The sequence below is a fragment of the Tachypleus tridentatus genome, chromosome 8 (assembly GCF_004210375.1).
Source record: "Tachypleus tridentatus isolate NWPU-2018 chromosome 8, ASM421037v1, whole genome shotgun sequence".
Classification (NCBI taxonomy): domain Eukaryota; kingdom Metazoa; phylum Arthropoda; class Merostomata; order Xiphosura; family Limulidae; genus Tachypleus; species Tachypleus tridentatus.
Genome location: NC_134832.1, coordinates 157,807,510 through 157,834,932, shown reverse-complemented (window position 1 = coordinate 157,834,932; position 27,423 = coordinate 157,807,510). Strand labels below are relative to the sequence as shown.

The 27,423-nt window shown below is 34.9% G+C and overlaps 1 protein-coding gene across 1 annotated transcript; it reads left to right on the top strand.

Moving 5' to 3' along the window:
* The first annotated feature begins 895 nt into the window (after window positions 1–895).
* LOC143223805 (uncharacterized) lies at window positions 896–10,959 on the top strand. Its single transcript, XM_076452261.1, has 2 exons — window positions 896–1,322; window positions 6,686–10,959. The coding sequence occupies exons 1-2, from the start codon at window positions 1,164–1,166 to the stop codon at window positions 6,827–6,829; spliced, it is 303 nt and encodes a 100-aa protein (XP_076308376.1). The 5' UTR covers window positions 896–1,163; the 3' UTR covers window positions 6,830–10,959.
* Window positions 10,960–27,423: the final 16,464 nt, after the last annotated feature.

Below are 27,423 nucleotides of genomic sequence, written 5' to 3'. Positions count from 1 at the left end.
TATAAAAATAACTACGATACGTACCACAAACATTTGTTTTTCAAAGAACAGAATTTTAAAGTACTGTTCTTGTAACAAGAACTCGACTTTCACTATGACTAAATCTAAATGTTTAATTATATTTTTATTGATGTAATTTATAAATTTACTTTTAAGAAATGCACATAAAAAGTCTGTTGATTTTTAAATAAACGGTACCATACTTAGATAAAAAATAGTATTTGTGTTATCACAATCAGAACAGTTTCCATCTGCATTAATTACCGTAAAAAATATTTTTCTCTTAGAAAATAGTTATTATTATTATTATGCCTCTCCATTCCCCGAAGGAACATAGGGCCGCAATCGCTTGCGGATTCATTAACAGGCTGGTTTTTAATGTGAGCAGATTGTTAGCCTACTGCACAACCCCCAACCAAAAGGAGAAACCTGAGTCGTCCCTAGTTTTGCAGTGTAAAACTAGAGGGAAGGCAGCTAGTCATCACCACCCACCGCCAACTCTTGTACCAACTAATAGTGGGATTGACCGTCATATTATAACGCCCCCACGGCTGGTAGGGCGAGCATCTTTGGCGCAACCGGGATGCGAACCCGCGCCCCTCAGATTACGAGTCGCACGGCTTAAAACGCTTGGCCATGCCGGGCTGTCATTGGAGATGCAAGACAGCCTAGTAACTTTCGTGTGAACCATCAGTCAACTTTGGGTAGTGATGCCAACTGTCTTTTAAAAAAGCCAGATCTGGATAAGCGGCTAAATCCCGAACAAAATGAAGCATGACGTCATAGCTGAAACTGTTCCAAATTTGAAACTTTGTGATGCAATTAGATGCAGTACCACTTGTTACAATTTCAATGTATGTTTATATGAAGTATAATTATATTCGTAACAATTAGTAATTGTTAGGTTAGGTTAGATATGTTGTAGTTTAATCAGACAAGCTTGGAACCAATGAGCTATGTGACATCATACACATATGTGATGTCATGTTTTATTTCGTTCAAAAGTTAGACGCAGATATAGGAATTATGTTAACCCTAATGGAGGATACATTTTAAATAGTTTAAATATTAATGAGGGAGTCTTCAAAATACGTTGTTGGATTTGTAACTGTATATGTCATTTTTTTTATTTGTTAGTCATAAGCTGTACATCACTGGTTAGAATGTGCTCTATTGACGTCGTGGAAGTGAAAGATGGCATAGAAAGTATTTGGCATGCTTTTCAATGGGCAGTCAGTGCTGTAGGCCTCTATGTTACCCAAGGTGATATCATCTGGGAAGTGTACAGGGAGTTTGATGATACCTTTCTTGGTACTCTACAAGTAAGTGTATAAACTTTGTACGCAAAAGATCTAGTATTATAAAGAGTTTATTACATCCATTATTGCTTGCTTAAATGTTATAAAGCTGTCCAAGATGGTAAGAAAAACAAGATTACATTGGGTTAACATTGCCACAATTTTTTGCCAGTTGAGATGTGTAATAATTAATTATGAATTCTATACAGAACTTTGCAACATATGTTGACTTCTGACAGTGTTGATTTCTGAGTTGTAAATATGTCCTTATGAACAGTTTTATATTTGTATAATTACAGTTGTATCATTCTTTAGTTTCTTTCATATTTGAAATGATTCATTCTAAATTTCATTTTTAGGTAAGCTGTATAATTAATCAATGAACCCACATGTGTGTATAGTCTTTATTTACAATACAAATTGAAAAGTAATTTATTATGTAACATTAACAATTATTCAAACTAGTATTGAAACATCTCAACATCTCTCTACTATAGGTGTAACTATAGGGTTGTCAAATAATAACTTTTCGTGAACAGTATTGTCAGTAGATATTTATACTAACTGTTAATTGTGATGTGATATGAATAATGAGTAACATTTTTGAGAACTGTAATCAAGGGTTTTTTAAATGATTAGGTTTTATTCCATTGTTGCTGTACAGATATGAAAGTAAGACAATTTTATGTGCCTGTTAATCAAACACATAGTGTAAAATACACTGAATACAATATAAAATGATATTAAAAAATAACTTTATTAAATTCTTTCAGCAATAAATTTTAGATTTAGATGACTATAATGACTTCATTAAACCAGACACTCGAATTACAGGAACAGGAAATTAAAAGCGTGTCTAGAGCATTAGTAAATATTACAAACAGTTTGATACATACTAGAATAAGACAGACTGAGTTTCATAAGGAAGGAATTGAAATGTTAGTTTTAAATTCTAGAATTCATTCTGATTTACAACAATTATCATTTATAGTTGGGAATAGTGGGACTGAGTTAGCTTAGTCAGTACAAGCATTGTACGTAACTGTAGACAGAAAGTTGAGTTCATACTTTATAGCTCCAAGTTAATTAGAAAAAAAGTATTAGACGATATTGAAAGTGAGTTACCTCCGTACTTACAATCTATAATTCCTACACATAGAAAAGAGACTTACATGTATTATAGATAGGCTGATGTAAAAACAGCCCCAGTAAAGGATACGTAAAGAATGTTCACAGAGATACCTTTGAAAGCAAACGATAGAATGTGTCAATTATATAAAATCATACCCTAATCATTAGCATTAAGCCATTCATGATCTCTAACTGTAGAAAATAACAACCAATATCATTCAGTGTCAAGTGATCAACGTACTTATGTGGAAACAACAGAAAAAGATATGCTAAACTGTGTAGAACGACCCATTAGAGTATGTGACCCAAGTTCATTAATTTATTCAGTACCCATTATGACTTAAAGTTATGCAATATTAACAAGACTTTCCTATGGTGGAGGTCCATTTTGGGCTGTGCTTTAGCCAAGTTACCTGAAATGAGTCATTATGTGCGGCTCTTAACATTTTTATAATATATCCATTATTAATCTCCAGTCACTAAACTGTCCAAAAAAGGTGAGTTACGTTCACAAGAGTGCAGAGAAGTGCAAATGTTCATTCATTCTCTAAGGTTGGCTTCCAAGTTGTTGCAGATGACAGTGAATGTTGAATTAAGCTTCTACAGCACAGTCTTTATCAAGTGCAGCCAGCAGCAAGTCATCATTAAACTTAAGCTGTAGTCACCTGATACAAACTTCTAAAACTACGTTCAACGTTTACTTTCATTGAGAGACTCTGCACCATAAACGCCTTGAATGTTTTGTGTGGTTTCTGCTGCACTATTGCCTTTTTTTTTTAAACTCATAAAGAATTATATGCCTAATGTGCTCCTCAGACACATCCATCTTCATAAGGATTTATTTGATTAATTATCTCAAAAAGTGGAGTTGTGATAGTTTCTTTTATTTGTTTCAACATTTTCATACACGTCCAACGACATGTTTTAGTGATTAACACCTTCTACAAAGACAGAAATGATGATGCATTTTGTGTATTGAAATTTCGGAAATCACTTATGAAATGACCTGATAAATTATGAATACTTTTATTTAGTTCATAATGAATAATAGACAATATTTAAATCATGTAGGATTACTTTTAAACAAACATTAAGCTGACTGTGTACAAGATAAAAAGTTTTTCCGTTAGATAAAAAGAGTCCACTGTGAACAAATCAAACAAATAATTATTAAAACGATACAAAACACTGTTGTTTTGTATAGTGAAACAATCATTAAGAAAGTCTTACTTTACCTGACTTAACATATATAAATATATGGACACATAACTTGTTAGTTGATTTGTTATCTAGAGATACTGATATATATGTGGATTTGGTATTTAGTTGAAATTTCAAAGTATAAACATCTGTGATGTAGTGTGTGGTTCAGTTCTTTCTTTATTCAATAAAATTTATTACTGAAGTTGATATGTATATCATTATATATAATTTCATACGAAATTTATGTTGTAGCTATAGGTTTATGTATTAGTGCACAGTTGGTACAATGTATACAAGGAGGTTGACATAGATACTTGTAATCTCTTCTCTAAAATGTGTCTACTCTGAGTGCATGTTTACAAAATCTTTGACATTTTGTGTTGGTTCGAACGTCTGAGAACCAGTTTGAATCAAGTGACAGAGAAACTTAATAAATTTTTTCATCTTATTTGCATCATGACACATTTCAGGCTAAATTTGTTTCAAAAGTTGTTACATTTTTCTCCTTAGACCTTTACTCTTTTCCTCTGTCAAAGCCTCCATCATGTGAGAAATGTGTAGCTCACAGTAAAGGTTTTCCAGAATTCTAATCAACAGTGGTAATCGCTCTATTGTCCTGATCTGTTTCAGTTTGTTTGTTTTGTTTTTGTATTTTTTAATTTCGCACAAAGCTTCTCGAGGGCTATCTGCGCTAGCCGTCCCTAATTTAGCAAAACACCGCAGACATAATTAATTAGTAGATATTAAACCTTCATTTGTCAATTGTCTATGTTTTAAGACATGTTATTCAACGGATATACGCCATCATTTTCAACACTGCCTTATCATATTAATCACTTTCTATAAAAAACACACCAACATGAAACATCTTTCACTCTCACCAATGGTGGCTCAGTAGTAAGTATTCAGTCTCATGACATTAAAAACCAGGTTTCGATGATCCTGGGATATAAAACACAACTAGCCATTCTGTAGCTTTCGTAACAATCGAATAAACCCAATTACCATATACCAGTATTAGTCATATTATATCTTTTAATATAATGCACTTTATTGATGAGCTCTGGAGTGACTGATACGACCGAATTAGTGTGATTTGAATACTATTATTATGTATCCTTCTAATTGTTGAAACTTTCCAATGGACTGGCTATAGAATATAGTATTATAAGTATGGTAGGTTTAACATTCATGTCTGATGACGTGTACATTAATTATAATCATGCTTCGCCAACATGATCCATAAATTAATTCACTCGTGATTTATGATTGACGTTTACAATCAACAAGAAATTGAATAAACTGTGACCACACGTAAAACTGTCGCTTACATTCAGATTAATACAATTTTAACTCCTTGATATTTTCACTGTAAAGTTTCACCGTGGATTATTTTTATACCAAGTGACGCTTTCTGTTAAAATTTTACAGAAAACAATTTAAAGTTTTAGTTTGTATGGTGGATTTAATATGTGGAAACATTACAGGAGCTCACCTACTACATAGAGATGGTAATTTCAGAATTATATGATAAATATAATTTATCAGGAGAAACATTATATGTGTTATAATTAAACTGGCTATATTAATGACAATATCTCCACTCACACAATACCTCAAGTTCCTGTTCGTCAATGTTTTGTAGTCACATAACTCGTGTTTGTGTTCACTCATTAAATAAATAAAGAAAAAAAGAGTAATTTAACTTTCTAAGTTACTTATCACCCAGCACTTGTTATTCATGTCATATTTTCTTACTGGATAAAAGTGTTGTTGTTAAGGATAAACTGTAACCATTTCCAAAAGGCTCAGATATTCTGGTTCTGGAATACACCAGAAAACAGTGAAAGTGTGTGTTAGAAATAGAATTCAGGAAATTGAATATTGTATCTTAGTTGTCACACATTTAAAGACACACACACTATAATCATAAATTTAGTATAGTTATAACACTAAGTAAATAACAATAAACAAACATTTAATTCGTTGTTAAAACTTAATCATATGTTGCAAGGTGTGCAGCTTACACGAACTTTGTATACAGTGTACCTGTACTAACATGATCATTGATATCAGTATGTCGGTGTATTTATACGTTTGAAAAAGTAAACTAACACGTCACGTGGTTAGTATTGTTTTTAGTTAAACACATAACTACAGATTGGGCTATCTGTGTTATGCCCATACCCTGTATCAAAAACAGGCTTTCAGCGTTTTAAGCCTTTAGACTTTCGACTGAACCAGTGGAGGATACATGGTTTATTTATTTTCTGTATGCAAATAATGAAGTGCTTTACAAAATGTGTATGAATAAATAAACACCCATTATCACCCAATGTATGTTTATATATGTATCAAAATTATTATTTTTGGGTTTACATACATACTAAAATTCAAACTGTGTCAATTTTCATTCTATACAGTTTTGAATGAAATAAAATATTTATCTTTTTGATGTTACATGTCTGCTTATTCTTGAAATATAAACAAAGGGAAACTTATTTTTTGGGTAAATATTTGAAAATAATGAAGATGTGTTTTTGTACAATAGCTGATTCTCTGTATATATTTCTTTTTGTATTTTGGTTTTTCTGCATTTACAAATCTAGTTTCAGGACAAGAATACTTAACAGAGATATTTAACATTGTTTGTTCAAGTTTACTTTTCGTTGTTCCTTTTGACGATGTTTGATTCACAGAATATACTTGTTATTAGACATAAACGTTGTTGATGTCTGTACTCGTCACGATCATAAGTTTAGTAGAACTTTTACACTTCATATTCTGATGAGACATCATTATACATCTAGTGAAGGTTCATGAAGATATGTTTTTGTTTCTAATTTTCTGTAAAGCTGCTCTCGTGAGCTGTCTATGGTATCCGTCCCTAATTTAGCAGCTACAGACTATAGTAAACACAACTAGTTAACATCACCTACTCCCCATGAGAGGGTCACGATGTTCTGTAGAAAGTAGTGTTAGTTTTTATTTGAAATGCAGTAGTAAATTATAGTCTTTCTAAATTCGAATAAAAGTTTATTTCTTATTCACAGAATCTCTTTGGAATAAGAAACCTTACAGCTCCATCCAATTGGTTGAATATTATTCATCGTATAAGTATTTATCTTCATCTCTTGCCCGATTTGATGAAAATCTTCAGCTTACTCAACACAGTATTCGTTTCTTTATACGTTTAGAAAACTGCAGCCTCAAGTTATGGATCTGGATATTTCTTTATACATCTAGTGGAACATCAGATGCTGTCAGTTCAACTTTGTTCAAGAAAAGAAATCCAGTTAGGACTGCGATAAATAATAGATCTTTTTTCTCCGGAAGGGATCAATATTACACTTTCAACCTTACTTGTGTCTAATGTTTATCTGGGATGAAGTCTGGCAGCAATACCTTGTTATCCAAAATGCTTTACTCAACGTTCAGGACATCATAGAGTAGACACCACAAAAAATATCATGTTTACAAAACCAGGTGTTGTCACGGACAACTACTCAATGTCCCTTTGTATCTTCGCTTAATATCTCATCTCAATAACAGTAATATGAACAGATTATCACCGGAAGGATAGAAAAACAACACAGAAAAATACATTAGTCGATCTATTACTGATGTTTACCTAAGAACAGCATCCATAATATACCAGACAACAAAGGGAACTTAAACATTCTCATTGGTTGGAACTAATAAAGATCTTCACGAACCTTATAATAGTGGCACACATCAAAGTTTCAGAATCTAGTCAAATTTATAATATCTTAACACGTATAAAAGCTGAGCGAGATTCAAGAGCTTTCGAAAGTCTTTTTATTTAAAAGCTAGAGTTGTACAACTATAAAAAGTGAAACCAGTTTAACCATGGTGGTTTCTTCTTTGGATACTGACCTTTATCTCGATAATGGTAATCACGAGATTTTCAACATAAGTTCATCTCATCAATTTGTCATTAACATGAACATCCAGAGATGAAACAAGGCGCGTCTTTACAAATATTCTGACTACGTCTTCTACATGATCAAAGTGTATTTTCGATTAACTTCTGTTGTCTCAGAATAAATACAAGAACAAACGATGCTTTCACATCAACAAGTCGACTGAGGCTCCTCTGTGACACAACGGTATGTTTGTAGACTCACACCGATAGAAACCGGGTTTGGATACCATAGGTGACCAGAACAAAAATAGCCCATTGTTTAGTTTGTGCGCAATTCCAAAAACAAAGCACAAACAAGTCGAGTGAAAATGTTTAACAGTATTCACTCAAGTGAGCTGTTCGTAAATATCAAAGTACGCAGACTGTACCAAGTGTTAAGTATGCAAACTGTACCAAGTGTTAAGCATGCAGCCTGTACCAAGTGTTAGCATGCAGACTGTACCAAGTGTTAAGCATGCAGATTGTACCAAGTGTTAAGTATGCAGACTGTACCAAGTGTTAAGTATGCAGATTGTACCAAGTGTTAAGTGTGCAAACTGTACCAAGTGTTACGAACTCTGGGGAATATCGAACATTTGATGTCGACCATCAGATCGAAGAATCTTTATACCCTGGTAACAGTAGTGCCTCGAATTACTTCGTCCGTAATTCATCATTTTTACTGCAACACAAATTCTCCTTAACTGTAAGAGATATGTGAAAATATGGTGGGTGCGGAATACAACACAGTTTACAAGAAATAACATCTTTAAAAAACTACAAGTCATATCAGCATTTAAACGTATGAAATCAATCCAGAATCTTATAGTGTGAAAAAAATTATAATCTGGTTTCAATAGTTTTAACATCTTAGTGATGTTTTCTGGTTACCGTTACGCGTAACAATGACTACACAAATAATGTAGGATAGATTAGTTGTTGTTCATTCTGTACGTCATATCCCAATCTATCATGTACAAACTCATTCTCATCTGTTGTTCATTCTGCACTATATATCTCAATCTACCAGGTTCTAACTGATCCTTAGTTTTTCATTCATGACAGCAACACCTTATTTTGTCTATATATTCACGCAATGCATGACAAAATGTCAGTGTTTGTAGGAAAACATGTGAATTTATAGAGGGCACGTGACTGATCATTTTAAGGAATTTAGTATTTGGTTAATAAGAAAAAACATACATGTCCATCCATGTTAATAAATATGTAATGAAACGAAGAACTTATGTAGGAGAGGTAAAACGATGAACATGTTGTTATGGAAACCAATACTGATTGTGAAGTTAACAGGATTTTAACAGATATGTCATGAAAGTAATTTATGCAGACAGAGGCATCAGATGAAGAGGTCGGGGTAGGTGGGGCCGCGCCTCCTGTATATCAAACAAAGCTCATTTGGTATTAACATTTTTATGAATAGATGAAAAAAACATCCAACTCTATCCAACAAAAGTTACCGGGAGACGGATCTTTGAGTATCGACAGAAATGCCCCTATACTCTGAAAACAGAATACAACCACATAACCAAGTAAATAAAAGAAGGAAGCAAATTCTCTGGATTTTACATCGAATTAGATCAAATGTATTCCACATGTTGTCAAATTTACAAACCCTTATTGGCTGCTATAAAGCAGCTAAATAATAGGTGTAATTAAATGTTAACACGTCAGGCAGTAAAGTAAAGGTTGGTCCGAAGGACTGTAGCACCATGCATGATCAGAATATTGAAACAAGCTGTGTACATACGAGGTCTGTTAAAAAAAATACGCGGACAGACGTCATAAAACAAAATGTACTTTATTTAGAAGTTACAGGTCTGGGACCCCTTCAAAGAACTCTCCTCCCCAACGCACACACTTATCCCAACGGTGTTTCCACTTGTTGAAACAGTCCCGGTACGCTTCTTTTGTAATGTCCTCCAGCTCCTTCGTCGCATTTGCCTTAATCTCGGGAATCGTCTCAAATCTTCCTCCTTTCAAGGGTCTTTTGAGTTTGGGGAACAAGAAAAAATCGCAAGGAGCAAGGTCAGGTGAGTAGGAGGGGTGGGGAAGAACAGTGATCGAGTGTTTGGCCAAAAACTCACGAGTTCTGAGGTACAAATTTCGCAGCAACGCGGTGCATCTTCAATTTTTCGGTCAAAATCTCGTAACAAGATCCAACTGATATATCCCACACTCTTCAGCAAGCTCCCTGACAGTCAGACGTCGATTTTCCCGCACCAGGGTGTTGATTTTGTCGACGTGTGGGTCGTCAGTTGATGTGGAAGGACGTCCAGGACGCTCATCATCTTCAATGGACTGTCGACCATCCTTAAAACGTTCATGCCACTTGAAACATGCCGTACGCTTTATAGCAACATCACGTAAGCCGTGTTAAGCATAGCAAAAGTTTCAGTCGCAGATTTTCCAAGTTTAAAACAAAATTTCACAGCAAGTCGTTGCTCCTTCAGGTCATTCATTCTGAAATCCGCCAAACGAAAAAAATCGCACTTCACTTAAAACCGCGTAGCTAATACACAAATGAAGATATCTACAATCGGGAAATGGCGTCGTAATCAGCTGATCTGTGCAAACCTAGCGACGACAAGCGGATTTCCCTGGAACCAACTGGAGCCGCGCAATTCAAACAGTCCGCGTATTTTTTGAACAGCCCTCGTATATGTAGATGTTGTCATTCGGAGTAAAGAAGACAACCATCATCTGTTCAGCATCAAACAAACTGTGCGATTAAACCACGTCTCATTAAGTTGGTTAATCAATTTTCAGAATTTAAATGGGACGATGATTCAATGTGATATGTTACAAAGAACGTTATCATGTTTATATAAAAATCAAATCCACATATGAAGTTTGAAAGAAAAGTATTAAAGTACTTTTGTTGTAAGGTTATGTCTTAGTATGTAGTTAATAAGTAAATACATGTGTACTTTTGTAGGGTTAAACATCAATTTATGGTTAAGTTAAGAAGTGGTAATAAAAGTACTTATGTAAGTATTTGATATTTTTAATCCTAATGACATCTTTTGCAATACATGGGCGAAAGAACTAGAACAGATCCCCAAAACTTTAGCCATAGCTATCACTGGCTTGTAAATGATTACTAGATGAAGGACAGCCAGACAGTAGTAACCGCTGTCTATTCAGTTACTCTTAACCGAGTATTGGGATTGTATGTTTCTATCAAAACGTATCACAATTGGAGTTTTCAGCATTCAGTAGTATATCGTGACACGAATCTTGGATCTTCCAATGCACAAGCTGATCTCTAGGTCGCACCCGGCTCGACCTTATGCAGGACTAAGTACGACTGTACGAGTAACATGTGAATATTCAGATATTTAGGGCTAAAAGATTAATAGTGGTCTAAAAGTATCTGTAATTTTGATCTGAACATTATATTAAAAGTTTTATCCAGTGTGACAATTTATCATTTTATAAACAAAATCAGAGAATTAATTTACGTGTGGCACTTTCGGTGTGATCATAGTTTCATTTGATATGCAACTTATAATATAAAACAAAAGATGAAACATCATATGCATATCGATAAACAAAATAAGTACTGATAATATAAAATATTTTAGGTTTAACATCACACAATACACATGCTGTTTCGATAGACAAAACTTCAGCATTGATAAACAAAGTCACATGAATATTTTGAAACGTATTTTTAAACAAAGTTAACACAGAAACTTTTAATAGTAACATTATGAAATTAGGTTATTATAATTATTTTATACCTTCTGTGCTCTATGATTCAACTTTATTGTCTCTTTCTCGACGCGAACAGAAAGGTCTAAGTCCGACTCACTTCTATAAAATTTCGGCTTTCTAAAAAGATGTGTTGTAAACATCTTAAATGATTCTCACCTGAATTATATAATTTAGCTTCGGTATACTCACAAAAGCACCGACTACAGGAGGTACAGGTATAAACACACAAGAAATTGTTCTAAATTACTTCAGTACACTTAAAGAACTATGAAATAAATGTGTTTGATTTCTGTAGTACATAACTATCTACAGAAAGCATTAATACTAGAAATAAATGACCAAAATATTGTTCATATTTAATTAAACAATCAACGTTTCGCTTTACAACTTCCTCAGGAGCGTTTACCAAAACACAAACCTGAGGTAACAAAAAATAATAATTTATTGTATTGAAAAACAAAGTTAACTTATTTTTTAACAATGAATATAAACGGTTATTATTGTTGTATACAAACTCTCATCTTTTGTGTAAAAACATCATTGGAGCAACAATCAGTCGTCAGCACTGTAAAAACAACTTTTTAAATTAAAATTGTTTTTGAGAAGAAAGCAATATTATGACTTAATATGTGTGTGTGTATATATATATATATATATATATATATATATATATTATTTAAGTGCAAGTTAGTTTTTATACAAGTTGAAGAACATGTGATAAACCAAGCAGCCTGTTGATACTTAAAACTTTATTTGGTTTTTATCTTGTTTTAACTTACTAAGAACAAAACTCTTTACACTAACAATTACTATCATGTGAACTTCGTTTCTAAGCTGGCAAAGCACAATTATAATTAATTACACTTGTTATAAGACGTCAGTATTAGATCTATTGTATTTTGTAATACATTTTTATTCGCTCTTTGGGGGATTTGAAGAAGGAAAAGAATGTATAACAGTATTTCAACTTTATTAAATCTAAGTAACATTTCTGTGTGTGTGTTCTTATAGCAAAGCCACCTTGGGCTATCTGTTGTATCTACCGAGGAGAACTGAAACCCTGATTTTAGTTTCCTAAATCCGAAAACTTACTGCTGTCCCAACGAGGAAAAGTAACATTTCTGACTGGGATGGATTAAAATACACTAACTATTGAACAACATTAAAGTTAATATTTCTGACAGAGAATAATATTACAATTCTGTCAAACAGTAACTAAATTTCTAAATGTGTATCATTTAATATGGAAATGGAAACTCGTATTCTCACCAAAATATCATGTCGTTTCACTTATTATGTATATAAAATATAGAGTATAAATATCATGTCGTTTTACTTATTATCTATATAAAATATGTAGTATAAATATCATGTCGTTTTACTTATGTATATAAAATATGTAGTATAAATGATTTTTCTCTATTCACTGTTCCACCCTCTAAGTTAACAAAAGTGTCATAGAACTACCCTGATTTATTTGTTCGAGCATCGGTGTCATGTAGTTGTCAACGAACAGCTGCTTTGACCCCATTCCTGCACAGTTGACCAAAATATCAAACTGCCCAGCTATCTGTAATTAAAAGTAATTAATTTCGTCAACTAATCCTAACTAGTTAAACATTATACATCCATAAATGTTTAAAATAGCTAAGAATGATAATACAGTTAATCCTTGGATTAATAAATAACTCATGGAGTTATCATTATGACATTTAGCAGCTGAATATTGAGTAACTTATCAATGGTCGGTTGGTTTAATCCAACATTTGTTACTTACAAGGTGTCTTAATTGTCTGCTGTTTCCTCTCTACTCAGAGTAAGTTTCTTCCTCATCCACCTTATTCCCCAGACCTTTCCCCTACATAATTTCATTTTCTCAAGACACCTTTTTGAACAATAAATGCGTTCAAAACCAAGCAGCTGCAGAAGAAGCTTTCAGGGAGTTTATTGACCATGGAAATTCTGAATTGTACAGCAGGGACATAAACAACATCGTAACACGTTGGCAAAAGTGTGTTGAAGCAAATAGCTGTTACTTTGATTAAAGCATATTTTACAACATAGGCATGGCCTGAAATGGCTAATCGTGTTAAGGCACAGACTCGTAATCTGAGGGTCGCGGGTTCGCATCCCCATCGCGCCAAACATGCTTGCCCTTTCAGCCGTAAGGATTTTATAATGTTACGGTCAATCCCACTATTCGTTGGTGAAAGAGTAGCTCAAAAGTTGGCGCTGGGTGGTGATGACTAGCTGCCTTCCCTCTAGTCTTACACTACTAAATTATGGGCGGCTAGCACAGATAGCCCTCGAGTAGCTTTGTGCGAAATTCAAAAAACAAACAAACAACAATGGTTTATACTTCTCCAAACTTCGCAACTCAAAAACGACATTTATTTCTGGAGAACCTGATATAATAAGTTTATTCGTAGGGTATAAAAGTAACTGCTGGGATGAAAAATACTAACAGTTATAACACTATTATTCCTTGGATATAAAATAATTAATAGTTATAATAAGGGTTCTCGTAAGATGACTAATGACTATAATCATGATGTGCTAAAAACACGTAGGTTCAAGAAGTCTTGAAAAAACTGAAATAGAAACCCTTGTAACTTTAGCGCTTTTGAAAGGTGGACCTTTCTTCTTCTGGGGCAATCTTGAAATGCCTAGTATAATTGATCGAGTGATATATGAAGATTTAGTTTAGTAACATCATAGAAACATATTGGATTACCAAGCTAAACAGTGTTCAACATTTCTGAATTAATGTAGATCCAGGAATCAGTGATCTCCGGTCATTAGTATTGTTGTATTGTATTTCTATGTTTTTAGTTGCTCTGCTGAAGCCGTCTGGCGGTGGGACCAATGTTATCAAGTTTGCAACTTGGACGAGCATAACGAATAGAAATACACTAACAATAACAATAAAAAAAATGAAACTAAGAAAAATCTTTAAAGAAGTTATTCACAGGTACAGGTTAACTGAATCTTTAAAACCATAAAGCAAACTAAGATTCATATTTTCCCTTAAAGTTTTCTTTCTAGACAATTATTACTAATTCACACCAATAGATGGCATTAAAGCATGAATATGTTATATTGCGATCAGTCGGATGATCCATTTTAAAGGCGGAGCCTAGGTACAGTACCATGTGTACTGCATTTATAAGATCTCACGTGACATGCATGTAACAAATCTTCCAATAATTGATCAAGCTAACATTCAGGAATGCATACAAGCCAATTATAGTATCCTATAACAAGTAATGTAATGTTTTGGAATGGAAACAAGCTTATCATAACACCCACAGAAATATCAAACTAGTATCAATAAAAATAACTGCCGCTAATAAACAGCACAGTCAGATTGCTGATCCTCGTGTTTATTAGTGATCTTCAGAGAACTGTACAGTAATATTTTTTGTATATTTGGTTTCATTACATTATAATTTGTATTATCTGAAGCATGAGTTTCGGTTTTATATATTTTATAGCTTATGTTGCTCTTTATAATAAATATACTTTATATGCAAAATAAACATTATATCGTAAAGCTAAAGTTATGTTATTGAATTACAAATTTTCTTAGCTGAGTACATTAAAAAGAGAAACTGAAAACTAAAATTATTTTCCGATGTATGAGCCTACACAACTTCATCAGCACACAATATACTGTACAGTCACATTGTTGATCTTCAAATTCGTTGTCTGTTTCATAAGTGTAGTCTCAATTTTCAGTCAGTTTCAACAGTGTTAACTTCACTTTCACTCAACATTTGAACACTACTGGTTTTCACTTTTAATGACTGTTTCAATATTATTGATGTTGAGTTTCACTGTCTGTTTGAACGGCGTTGGTCTTCAATTTCATTGACTGTTTTCACACTATACGCCTTCACTTTTACGGTCTGTTTCAACAATTTTGGTATTCACTTTGATTTCCATTTCAATTCTATTGGTGTTTAGTTCCACCATCTGTTTTCACACTGTTGGTCTACAGTTTCACTGGCTGCTTCAAAACTGTTGGTATTTAATTTCACTGTCTGTTTCATTAGTACTGGTATTCATTTTTACTCTCTGTTTCTACACCGTTGGTCTTCACTTTCACTTTTATTCCAACACTGTTGGTGTTCAGTTTCACTGTCTGTTTTCACACATATGGTCTTCACTTTAGTTTCTGTTTGAACACTGTTGGTCTTCACTTTCACTGTGTGCTTCAACTCTTGGTTTTCAATTTCACCGTCTCTTTCAACACTAGTGGTTTTCAATTTCACTGCCTGTTTTCATTATCTTGGTTTTCACTTTTATTTCAGTTTCAACACTATTTTTCTTCAGTTTTACTGACTGTTTTCACACTCTTTGTCTTCACTTTCACTGACTGTTCCAACACGGTCTTCAATTTCACTCTCTCTTTTAGTAGTATTTGTCTTCAGCTTCACTGTTGTTTTCATACTGTTGGTCTCCACTTTCACTGGCTGTTTGAACACTGTTGGTCTTCATTTGCACTCTGTGTTCAACACTACTGGTATTCGATTTCAAAGGCTGTTTAAAAACTATTGGTGTGCAGTTTCTATGACTTTTTTAACAGTATTGGTCGTCAATTTGACTGTCCCTTTTATCACTTTTGGTTTTTACTTTAATTTACTGTTTTCACACTGTTGATCTTCACTTTCACTGACTGTTTCAACACTAGCGGTCTTTGGTATCAGTTTATTTTTACACTGTTGGTCTTCACTTTCACTGACTATTTCAACATTGTTGATCTTCAATTTCATTGTCTGTTTCAACACTTATGGTCTTCAATTTCACTCTGTTTCAACAGTGAAGTCTTAATTTTCCCGTCGGTTTCAACAGTGTTGAACTTCACTTTCACTCAAGATTTTAACACTACTGGTTTTCACTTTCAATGACTGTTTCAATAGTATTGGTTTTCAAATTCACTCTCTGTTTGAACGGCGTTGGTCTCTAATTTGATTGGCTGTCTCATCAGCATTTGTCTTCACTTTTACTCTACATTTTAACATCACTGGTCTTAACTTCCACTGACTGTTTACACAGTGTTGATCTTCACTTTCACTGACTGTTTCAACATTATTGTTCTTCTCTTCCTCTGTCTGTTTCAACACTAATGGTCTTCAATTTCATTCTGTTTCAACAATGTAGTCTCAATTTTCAATTTATGTCAACAGTCTTGATATTCACTTTCACTCTACATTTTAAGACTACTGGTTTTCACTTTCAGTGATTGTATAAATTCTGTTGGTCTTCAATTTTACTATCTGTTTGTACACTGTCGGTCTTCACATTCACATCTGTATCAACACTGTTCGTCTTCAGTTTCACTGACTGTCTCAACACTTTTGGTCTTCAATTTCAATATCTGTTTAACACTTGGTGTTGGGTTTGACTGTTTTCACGATTTTCGTCTTCACTTTAGCTTCCGTTTTAACACTATTGGTCTTGAATTCAACTGACTGTTTTCACACTGTTGGCCTTCCCTTCCACTGTCTGCTCCAACAAAGTTAATTTTCAGTTTTACCGTCTGTTTCAACACTGCTGGTATTCAGTTTCACTGTCTGTTTCCAAACTGTTGGTCTGCACTTTCACTTCTGTTTTAAAAAACTTCTGTTTTTTCTTCAGTTTTACTGTTTTCACACTGTTGTCTTCACTATCATTAACAGTATTGGTGTTCAACTTCACTACCGGACTGCAGTTTCACTAGCTGTTTCAACACTGTTGGCATTTAACTGTATGTTTCAATCTAGTGGTCTTCAATTTTTCTTCTCTTTGTACACTGTTGGTCTTTACTTCCACTTCTGTTTCAACACTGTTGGTTTTTAGTTTCACTGACTGTCCACACACTGTTGGTCTTGAATTCCACTGACTCTTTTCATCATGGTGGTCTTCACTTTCACTGTGTGTTCCAACACTTGGTTTTTAATTTCATAGTCCGTTGAAACACTTTTGAGCTTCAATTTCACTGTCTGTTTTCAAACTGTTGGTGTTAAGTTTCATTGTCTCTTTCACACTGATGGTTTTCACGTTCAATTCCATTTCCACACTATTTCTGTTCACTTCCACTGACTCTTTACACACTGTTGGTCTTCCATTTCACTGTAAGTTTCAGCACTGTTGTTCTTCTGTTTCACTATCTGCTTCAACACTGCGGATCTTTAATTTCACTCTCTGTTTCAACTGTGTATTCTTCATTATCAGTCTGTTTCAACAGTATTTGTCTTTACTTTTACTCTACATTTTAACACTACTATTTTTCACTTGTAATAACTGTGTCAACAGTGTTGGTCTGCACTTTCAATGAATGTTTGAACAGTGTAGTTTCTTCAATTTCAATTACTGTATCACCACTATTGGTCTTTGGTTTCACTGACGATTTCAACAGTGTTGGTGTTCAATTTCACTGTGTTTCAATAGTGTTTGTCTTCACTTTCATTGACTTTTTCCTCAGCGTTGACCTTAGTTTTATCTGTTTTCATACTATTAATCTTCAATTTCACTGACTGTTTCAACACTGTTGATCTTCACTTCCAATGACTGTTTTCACACTTTTGATCTTCACTTTCACTTCTCTTAAAACATTATCTGTCTTCAGTTTCACTGTTTTCATACTGTTGGTCTTCCCTTTCATTGTCTGTTTCAACATTATTAGTTTTTAGTTTCACTGACTGTTTTCACATTGTTCGTCTTCAATTTTACAGTTTCTTTCAACAATATTGAAATTCACTTTCACCGACTCTTTCAACACTGTTGGTGTTAAGTTTCATTGTCTGTTTCCACACTGATAGTATTCACGTTCATTTCCTGGTCACTTCCACTTACTGTTTTCACACTGTTGGTCTTCACTTTCACTGACTGTTTCAACACTGTTGATCTTCAAATTCACTGTCTGTTTCAACATTATTGTTCTTCAGTTTCACTGTATGTTCAACACTATTGGTATTCAATTTCAATGTCTGTTTTGAAATTATTAGTTACAGTTTCAATGACTGTTTCAACAGTGTTGGACATCAATGTCAGTCTCTTTCATCACTTTTGTTGTTTACTTTAATTTACTTTTCACAGTGTTGATCTTCATTTTCACTGACTGTTTCAACACAAACTGTCTTGAGTATCATTGTCTCTTTTCATATTGTTGAACTTCTCTTTCAGTACTACTGGTCCTCAGTTTCACTCACTCTTTACACACTGTTAGTCTTCAGTTTCACTGGCTGTTTTAACATTGTTGATCTTCAATTTCATTATCTGTTTCAACATTACTGTTCTCCTGTTTCAACACTAATGGTTTAAAATTTCACTCTCTTTCAACAATGTTGTCTTGGTTTTCAGTTTGTTACAACAGTGTTGATCTACACTTTTACTCTACTTTATAACACCACTGGTCTTCAATTTCAATGACTGTTTCAATGGAGTTGGTTTTCAGTCTGACTCTCTGTTTGAACAGCGTTGGTCTCTAATTTGACTGTGTGTCTGAACAGTACTTATATCCATTTTTATTCTACATTTTAACACAACTGGTTTTCACTTTCAATGACTGTTTCAATAGAGTACGTCATCAATTTCACGGTTTGTTTTAGCAGTGTTGGTCTTCACTTCAATTGACTGTTTAAACACTGTTGGTCTTCACTTTCACTGGCTGTTTTAACATTCTTGATCTTCAATTTCATGTTGATGTTAAGTTTCATTGTCTCTTTTCACACTGATGGCTTTCACGTTCAATTCCATTTCCACACTATTCCTGTTCATTTCCACTGAAATTTTCACACTATTGGTCTTCACTTCCACCGAATTGTTCACACTATTGGTCTTCACATTCATTAGCTGTTTCAACATTGTCGGCCATCAAGATTACTGTCTGTTTAAACACTATCGGTCTTCACTTTCACTAACTGTTTCAACACTGTTATTCTTCAACTGCACTGTTTTAACACTATTGGTCTTCACTTTCACTTGCTGTTTCAACAGTGTTGATGTTCAATTTCACTATCTCTTTCAACATTAGTGTTCTTCTGTTTCACTGTATGTTTCAATAGTGTGTGTCTTCACTTTTACTCTCTTTTAACACAACTGGTGTTCACCTTCAATGACGGTTTCAATAGAGTACATCATCAATTTCACGGTCTGTTTCAGCAGTGTTGGTCTTTACTTTAACTGAATGTTTCAACAGTGTAGGTCTTCAATTTCACTGTCAGTATCAACACTACTGGTCTTCGGTTACACTGACTGTTTGAAAAGTGTTGGTGTTCAATATCACTTTGTTTCAACAATGTTCGTCTTCACTTTCACTATATATTTAACAATAGTGGTCTTCAGTTTCAATGACTTTCATTAGTGCCAGTTGTTAATTTCATGGTCTCTTTCAACAGTGTTGGTCTTCACTTTCACTGAATGTTTCAACAGTAGAGATCATTTATTTCACTGTCAGTTTCAGCAGTGTTGGTATTTAGTTTCAATTCTTTTTTAATAGTGTAGGTCTGTAATTTGACTGTTTCAATAGAGTGTCTTCACTTTTACTCTCTTTTAACACAACTGGTCTTCACTTTCAACAACTGTTTCAATAGAGTACGTCATTAATTGCTCGGTCTGTTTCAGCAGTGCTGGTCTTCACTTTGACGAATGTTTCAACAGTGTAGGACTTCAATTTCGCTATCTGTAACAACACTATTGGTCTTCGATTTCACTGACTGTGTAAACAGAGTTGGCCTTCACTTTCACCATATATTTAACACTACATGTCTTCAGTTCTAATGACTGTTTCCTCAGTGATAACCTTCATTTTAACTTTTTCACACTATTAGTATTCAATTTCACTAACTGTTTAAACACTGTTGGTCTTCACTTTCACTAACTGTTTCAAGACTGTGGGTCTTCAGTTCCACTGTTGTCTTCACACTGTTTGTCTTCACTTTCACTTTCATTTCAATACTATTAGTGTTGTCTTCCTCTGTCTATTTTCATACAATTGGTTTTCACTATCACTGACTGTTTCGACATTTTTGGTTTTCACACTGACTGACTGTTTCAACACATTTGGTCTACAACTTCACTCTTTTAACACTATTGGTCTGCATATTCACTGACTGTTTCAACAGTTTGTATTCAATATCACTGTTTCAGTAGTAGTGGTCTTCACTTTTACTTCTGTTTCAACAGTTTGTATTCAATATCACTGTTTCAGTAGTAGTGGTCTTCACTTTTACTTCTGTTTCAACACTGTTGGTCTTCAGTTTCACTGACTCTTCACACTGTTGGTCTTCACTTTCACTGTCTGCTTCAACACTGTTAATTTTCAATTTTACCATCGGTTTCAACATTATTGGTCATCAGTTTCACTCTATGTTCAATACTTTTTATTCAGTTTCACAGTCTTCTTTAACACTATTGTCTTCACTTTCACTGACTGTTCGAAAATGTTAGTCTTCAATTTCATTCTCTGTTTCGGTACTATTTGTCTTCAGTTTCACTGACTGTTTTCACATTCTTGGTCTTCACTTTCACTGACGGTTTCAACACTGTTGTTCTTCAACTTCACTGTCTGTTTCAACATTATTAGTCTTGAGTTTCACTCTATATTCAATTGCAATGATTGTTTTAAAACTATTGGTCTGCAGTATCAATGACTGTTTTAACAGTGTTTTTCTTCACTTTCAACACTAATGGTTCTTAGTATCAATCTCTTTTCACGTTGTTGTATTCTCTTTAACTTCTCTTTCAATACTACTGGTCCTCAGTTTCAGCCATTGTTTTCACACTGTTAGTCTCCACTTTCATTTCCTGTTTCAAAATTGCTGATCTTCAATTTCACTGTCTGTCTCAACATTATTGTTTTTCTGTTTCATTGTCTGTTTCAATACTAATGATCTTCAATTTCACTGTTTCAACAGTGTTGTCTTAATTTTCAGTCAGTTTCAACATTGTTGATCTTCACATTCATTCAATGTCTTAACTTTTAATGAATGTTTCAATAGTGTATGTACGTCTTCAATTTCACTGACATTTGCAGCACTATTGGTCTTGGTTTCACTGACGATTTGAACAGTGTTGGTGTTCAATTTCACTGTGCTTTAGCAGTATTGGTCTTCACTTTCAATGACTCTTTGAGTAGTGCCTGTCTCCAATTTCACGGTCTGTTTGAAGAGTGTTGGTTTTCACTTTTACTCTCCTTTAACGCAACTGGTGTTCACTTTTAACGACTGTTTCAATAGTACATCATCAAGTTCATGGTATGTTTCAGCAGTGTTGGTCTTCACTGTAACTGAATGTTTTAACAGTGCAGGTCTTCAATTTCGATTAAATTTTTCGACAAATAATCAAACATATAGTTCAGGTTTCTTGTAATTAGGCGACTTACTGATATCTGCTTTTAGGTATCTACTCACATTAGTTGGCATGAAGTTGGCAGGACGATATTTCATGAACCTCTCAGAAGCTAACGTTGACTTTACCTCATTACAGGAACAATGCTGAAACCCTATGAGTGAATTACTTCCTTACAAGGGTGACTGTTTGGTGATGTTGATCATTCTGTATGTACATACTTCTTAGAAGTTCCCGGATGTCCTAAGCGTTGGTATTGGACAAAAGTTTAGTTTATAAATGTTTGAAACTAGAGTCTGAATGGGTGATTTACTAAATGTTTGCTCTTGGTGGACACTTACACATAAACTGCTACACCAAAACTCTCAGCCTGGTATAGTCATGTTGTTACGACCCACGGTTCGCTGGATTGAATCTTTGTCCCATCACACATGTTCGCCTATTCGCCGTGAGGGAGTTATAATGTGATGGTCAATCCTACTATCCGTCGGTAAAAGAGAAGCCCAAGAGTTGAAGGTGGACGGTGATGACTAGCTGCCTCTCTAGTCTTTCACTGCTAAATCAGGAATGGTATAGCCCTGAAACCCCTTAGTAGCTTTTCACGAAATTCAAACAAAATTATGTATTAATGGTGAATTTTTCCATTAATAGAAAATTACCACGCAAAATACTTTGTAGGACGGAATAAAATTTATCTTGCCACATGTATTCCTAAACAAAACAATTCTATAATTTCCATTCAGTCGATCACATTCTACCCTTATTCTTGAGCCGCAGTACAACATCTCTATGTGACGATCTTAAGTTCTAATTTGACATTCTTTTATCTGGATAATGCAACATCTCCATAACGATATATCTCAACCTGATGAAAATACACAGAAATGGAACCAAACGTCATTCAAAGTACTATTCTCCAGGAAGGTAAACCATTTCTATAACTTTATACTTACTGCCTTTATCTCTACATGTTTCGTGAAAAGAATATGAATTTTTATTTCATTAATATGTTAAGCGATTCTGAATACCAGTGTTTTCTTCTTATAATCCATAGATGTACTGGAAAAGTCCGTATTGGCTTCTTAAAGTAATATATCCATCAACGTACTTCTGAATCCATCACTTATCTGATTATAGTGACCTTAATAACAGACAAGTGACAAAAAGTAATATATATATATATATATATATATGTATGTGTTGAAATTAAACCCACTCATTATTACTTCAATTTTCCAAGTATTTGACACTAGACAATGAGTCGTTTTACCCTACATTTCTGATGTAACAGACAAAAATACGAAATATTTAATATGTTGAAATATATAGGTCTCGTCTGTTGTGAATAATATACATAAGAAGCTTGGTAATTTGACGTTTATAGGACACCATATGCGATCTAACAACAAACTTTCCGATAAACTAGACTGTGTTTGCTCATCAAAAGTTATCCATCTTCACTTATTTTGACAATTATTCTAGGATACAATAAATTTTACATTGTTATACATTTTCCCAAACTTTTCTGAATGGTCAGTCAGTGATGATAAGATAATGAAAAATTGTAAGATTTCAAATGATTAAATACTGTTTCCCTTTACCCGTGATTTGTGTAGTATAGTCATTGAAACGAAGTAAAAACCATACTAAAATACAAAATCGTTCGTAGACGACCTAGGTATCCGTCGGGGTGTTGTACTTAGTAGAGCAGCCACCATACTGCGATCTATTGAGACTCAGCCTCTGACTGGGAGATTTGTTCGCAAGCAGTCGGACACTCTCCGAAAGTTTTTCTTCGTACTCGATCCGTTGGGGAGCTCTTACATATCCTAAAACCGTTTCAATAGTTGCACAAAGAGTTGGACTTTATTGCTTTTTCTATTCGCTGTCCAAACCCGTTGTCGGGCTTCCCTGGCGCATCTCCGATGGTCCACAGCCGCCGTGTTGCTCAACTCCAAACACAGCAGAGTCAACAGACAATGTGTGGAACAATTGTTGTCATTTGTAAGCGTCACGGGAGCCGTTTACTTGTACGCACATACATGTATTTCAATTCCACATCAATTTTTCGGAAAAACACAAAGAAATACTACTACTTTTAAGCGTCTAGTTCATGTTTGATTTATATTTCATCCATTTATATTTATAGGAGAGAGGTGCGTACAACATTGTTCATCGAGATCACACATTAAATCATTATGTTAATTCTTGTTAAATAAATAATTTAGTGTATTATGCAACAGACTTACAGTTAAGATTTAATACCGACTTGTTGCATGATTTACTCTTTCCCAGATCCTGATCAGGATATTGTTTGCATGCTGTATCCATATTAGTTTGGTGCCAGGATTTTATGTGAATTAGATAAACAGAAATTTTATGTTTGATGGCAAGTTTTCTCCAAGTCAATGTGAATGGTAGAGTGAAAGACAAATAAATTTCTCTCGTGATGGTTTTCACAGTAATTTTAAAGAATACCCTCGAACAGATTCGACGACTAAAACCCAGCAAGCTGGAAATTCGATCACCCGCGCCCGCCGCCTACCGACAGTATCCTCCATTCCTTCGGTCTGCTTCGTGCGTGTGTTGCAATAAATTTCAACAGCAAACAAATAGCACACATCCACTTGCTTTTAAAAAAAATGTTTTAAAATAAGTCAAATTTACATACAAATGTTTGTTACACTGTTGGTTATCAGAGTTGTATCCAGAGCTTTAAATAATTGTTTTCTTTCATCAAAGACCACACAGGCTGATTCAATTAATTTAGAATGCAGTTGACAAGACAAATTATTTTTCTCTTCTCTTATCACAAAAGTACCAGCAAATAATTCATTTATATTGCCCCATGGGTTACCACAGTTGTATCAGGCTTTATAAACACTCCTTAACAGTACAAATTTTTCTTGTTATCTGAGTTAAACTGTAAATCTCCTTTTAAGACATCAATTATTAACAATTTTAAAATATTTCTTTTACTTAACTTTGTTTGGTGATTGCCACAGTTGTATCCAAGAAAAAAATAGTTTAAAGTTTTAAATAAAATTGTGATTTCCTATAGTGAAAAGAATATTTTGTAAATATATTTGACTTGTTTTGATTATTTCAAAAGTCAATTGAATGCCACCCAGTTTGTGTTCAAAATTTTCACAAATGCTTATTTTTAAAGAATTCTTCCCTCTTTTGCTATTAAAATCCTGATAACATGACTAGTCTGTGTGATAAATGGCATTTGCTATTTTTTTATTCTTTTACATTTTGATAATAGCTGCTATGACACATAACCCGGAACCAGGACTGGAAAGGCTAACCTCAAGTGATTGATGGTAATGTCCAGTAAAAAGATAAAGTCAAGTAAATGGAGTAAAATTTGTAAAAGTAAATGAAGGTAAAAACAAACAGCAATTAAAACAGAAAATGGTGTAAAAACCAATGGTGACATCCAGTCTTCAAAGTTGTAAAATATTTACTCTAGCAAAATGGTAATGATCATAACTCGTCAGTAAGACTAGCAGGTAAGTTCAAGATCCACCGTCAATCACCTGAAGTTGGCCTTTCCAGTCCTGATTCCGGGTTATGTATGGAAGTCTCGCAAAACGCCATACATCCATGTTGTGTCGTAAGCCTTCTCTATGTCAAAGAATATTGATACAAGATGTTGGCGGTTGAGAAAGGCTTCTCTGATAGATGTTTCAAGACGAATTAGGTGGTCTGTGGTGGAGTGCTGTCGACGGAACCCACACTGGGTGGGCGAGAGGAGGTTGTTTGATTCAAGGAACCAAACAAAACGAGCATTAACCATCCTTTCTAATGTCTTACAGAGACAGCTCGTCAAAGCAGTTGGACGGTAGTTTGAAGGAATCTTGAGATCTTTCCCTGGCTTAGAGAAAGGTAAAATAATAGCCTGGCGCCAGGCATCAAGAAAAACATTCTCCTGCCAGATCCGGTTGAAAACAATCAGGAGGACATTAAGAGAAGCAGGAGATAGATGGTGCAGCATGTCATAATGAATATCATCAGGTCCAACAGACGTACTGGCAGACCAATGAAGGGCCATTTTTAGTTCCACCAGGGTAAAGGGACGATTATAGTCAAAGAAACAGTTAGTTCGAAAGGAAAGAGGTGATCGCTCTGCCCGAGTCTTGATGGCCAGGAAGGTGGAGGAACAAGCAGAAGTGCTAGATACCCGGCAAAAGCTTTCACCTAGAGTGTTAGCGATGTTCCGAACATCAGTCACCTCCTGACCATCAGAGAGTAAGATCGAGAGGGGGACAGAATTGTAGTGCCCATTAACCTTTCGAATACTGTCTCATATGATCTTGAAACTGGTAGTAGAAGATATGCTGGTTGTGAACTTAATCCAAGATTCCTTCTGGCTTTGACGTCTTACCCACCTAGCATGTTCACGGGCCCGTTGAAAAGCAACCCGATTTGAAAGTGTGGGATATCTACGAAAAGTATCCCAGGCCCGCTTTTGAGACTTCTGTGCTAAGTGGCAAGCAGGATTCCACCATGGACGAAAATATCGTGGAAAACGTGTCGAGGTTTTAGGAACACACTGAGCAGCTGCATGTGTAATACAGTCAGTTACCGCTGCTACACAGTCGTCTGTTGATGGCTGAGTTACGATGGAAGGATCAAGTTCTGCGAGAGCAGTGAAAGTGGACCAGTCTGCCTGATCCAGCTTCCACCGGGGCACGCGGGTATGGTGGCATCAACCACGGCCAGTCTCTCTCAAAAGGATCGGAAAATGATCACTGCCTAGTGGATTACTGTCAACCCTCCACGAAAAATGGAAGAATAATGAAGGGGAGCAAACTGAGAGATCAATAGCGGTAAAGGACTGACTAGGTGCATGAAAGTAAGTGGAAGAACCAGTATTGAAAAGAGAAAGATTGTGATCAGATAGCATCCGCTCCCATCAATAATAGCACTTCCCCAGAGGGGATGATGTCCATTAAAATCCCCTAGGATTAGAAATGGAGATGGCAATTGTTCAACGAGAGCATCAAGATCTGATTGATCATATGTCTCTCCAGGGGACAGGTACAGAAAACAATCAGTGATGGTATGACCCAAGGAAACACGGATGGCTACAGCCTCCAAGGGTGTATTGAGTGACAAAGACAGGGTGGGCACGTGTTGATCAACCAACAGTGCCACCCCTCCATGTACTCGACCATCACACAACCTGTCATTTCTGTACAGAGAAAACTGCCGAATGGAGACAGTATCAGCAGTTTTGAGAAATGTTTCTTGTATAGAAAGACAAACAGGATGGTAGGAAGCAATCAGCGTTTTGATATCATCCAGATTAGAACGTAAACCTCGACAGTTCAATTGTATCAAGGTGGCCATTTTTAAGAACGGGTAGGTGAAGTGGCTGGAGAACCCTTCGGTTTACGACCACGTCTTTTTTCTTTACTGTCTTTAGTCGGAGGAGGTCTATCAACCTCCATGGATCCTGCTCTGGGTCGGGTGGGTAGGTTTTTGTTATTGGAAGGGGAATCCAGTGACTGAGGACGTGAACGAATAATTGTTTTGTCTCTTGTGGTGGGAGAAAAAGATGTATCAGAAGAAATGTCTGTATTTGAAACTGAAGAACATGGATCTTGAGGTTTGTTGGAAGGTATGGGAGAAACAGAGATGGGGGTGGAAGTCGATTCATCAACCTTTTTAACCACGGAGGTCAAAAGGCTTTTCATTTGTTTTCAAAACGATTCTCTTGGAGGCACAAAGAGATCTGTCTGCACTCCCACTGTAGTTGTGGAATAAAGTGCAGCAGCATATGTCCGA

Bases quoted from the DNA above. Each gene is read 5' to 3' on its own strand.
- LOC143223805 (XM_076452261.1), top strand. From the start codon at position 1,164: ATGTGCTCTATTGACGTCGTGGAAGTGAAAGATGGCATAGAAAGTATT. The intron at 1,323-6,685 runs GTAAGTGTATAA...TCTTATTCACAG, and splicing joins CCTTTCTTGGTACTCTACAA to AATCTCTTTGGAATAAGAAA.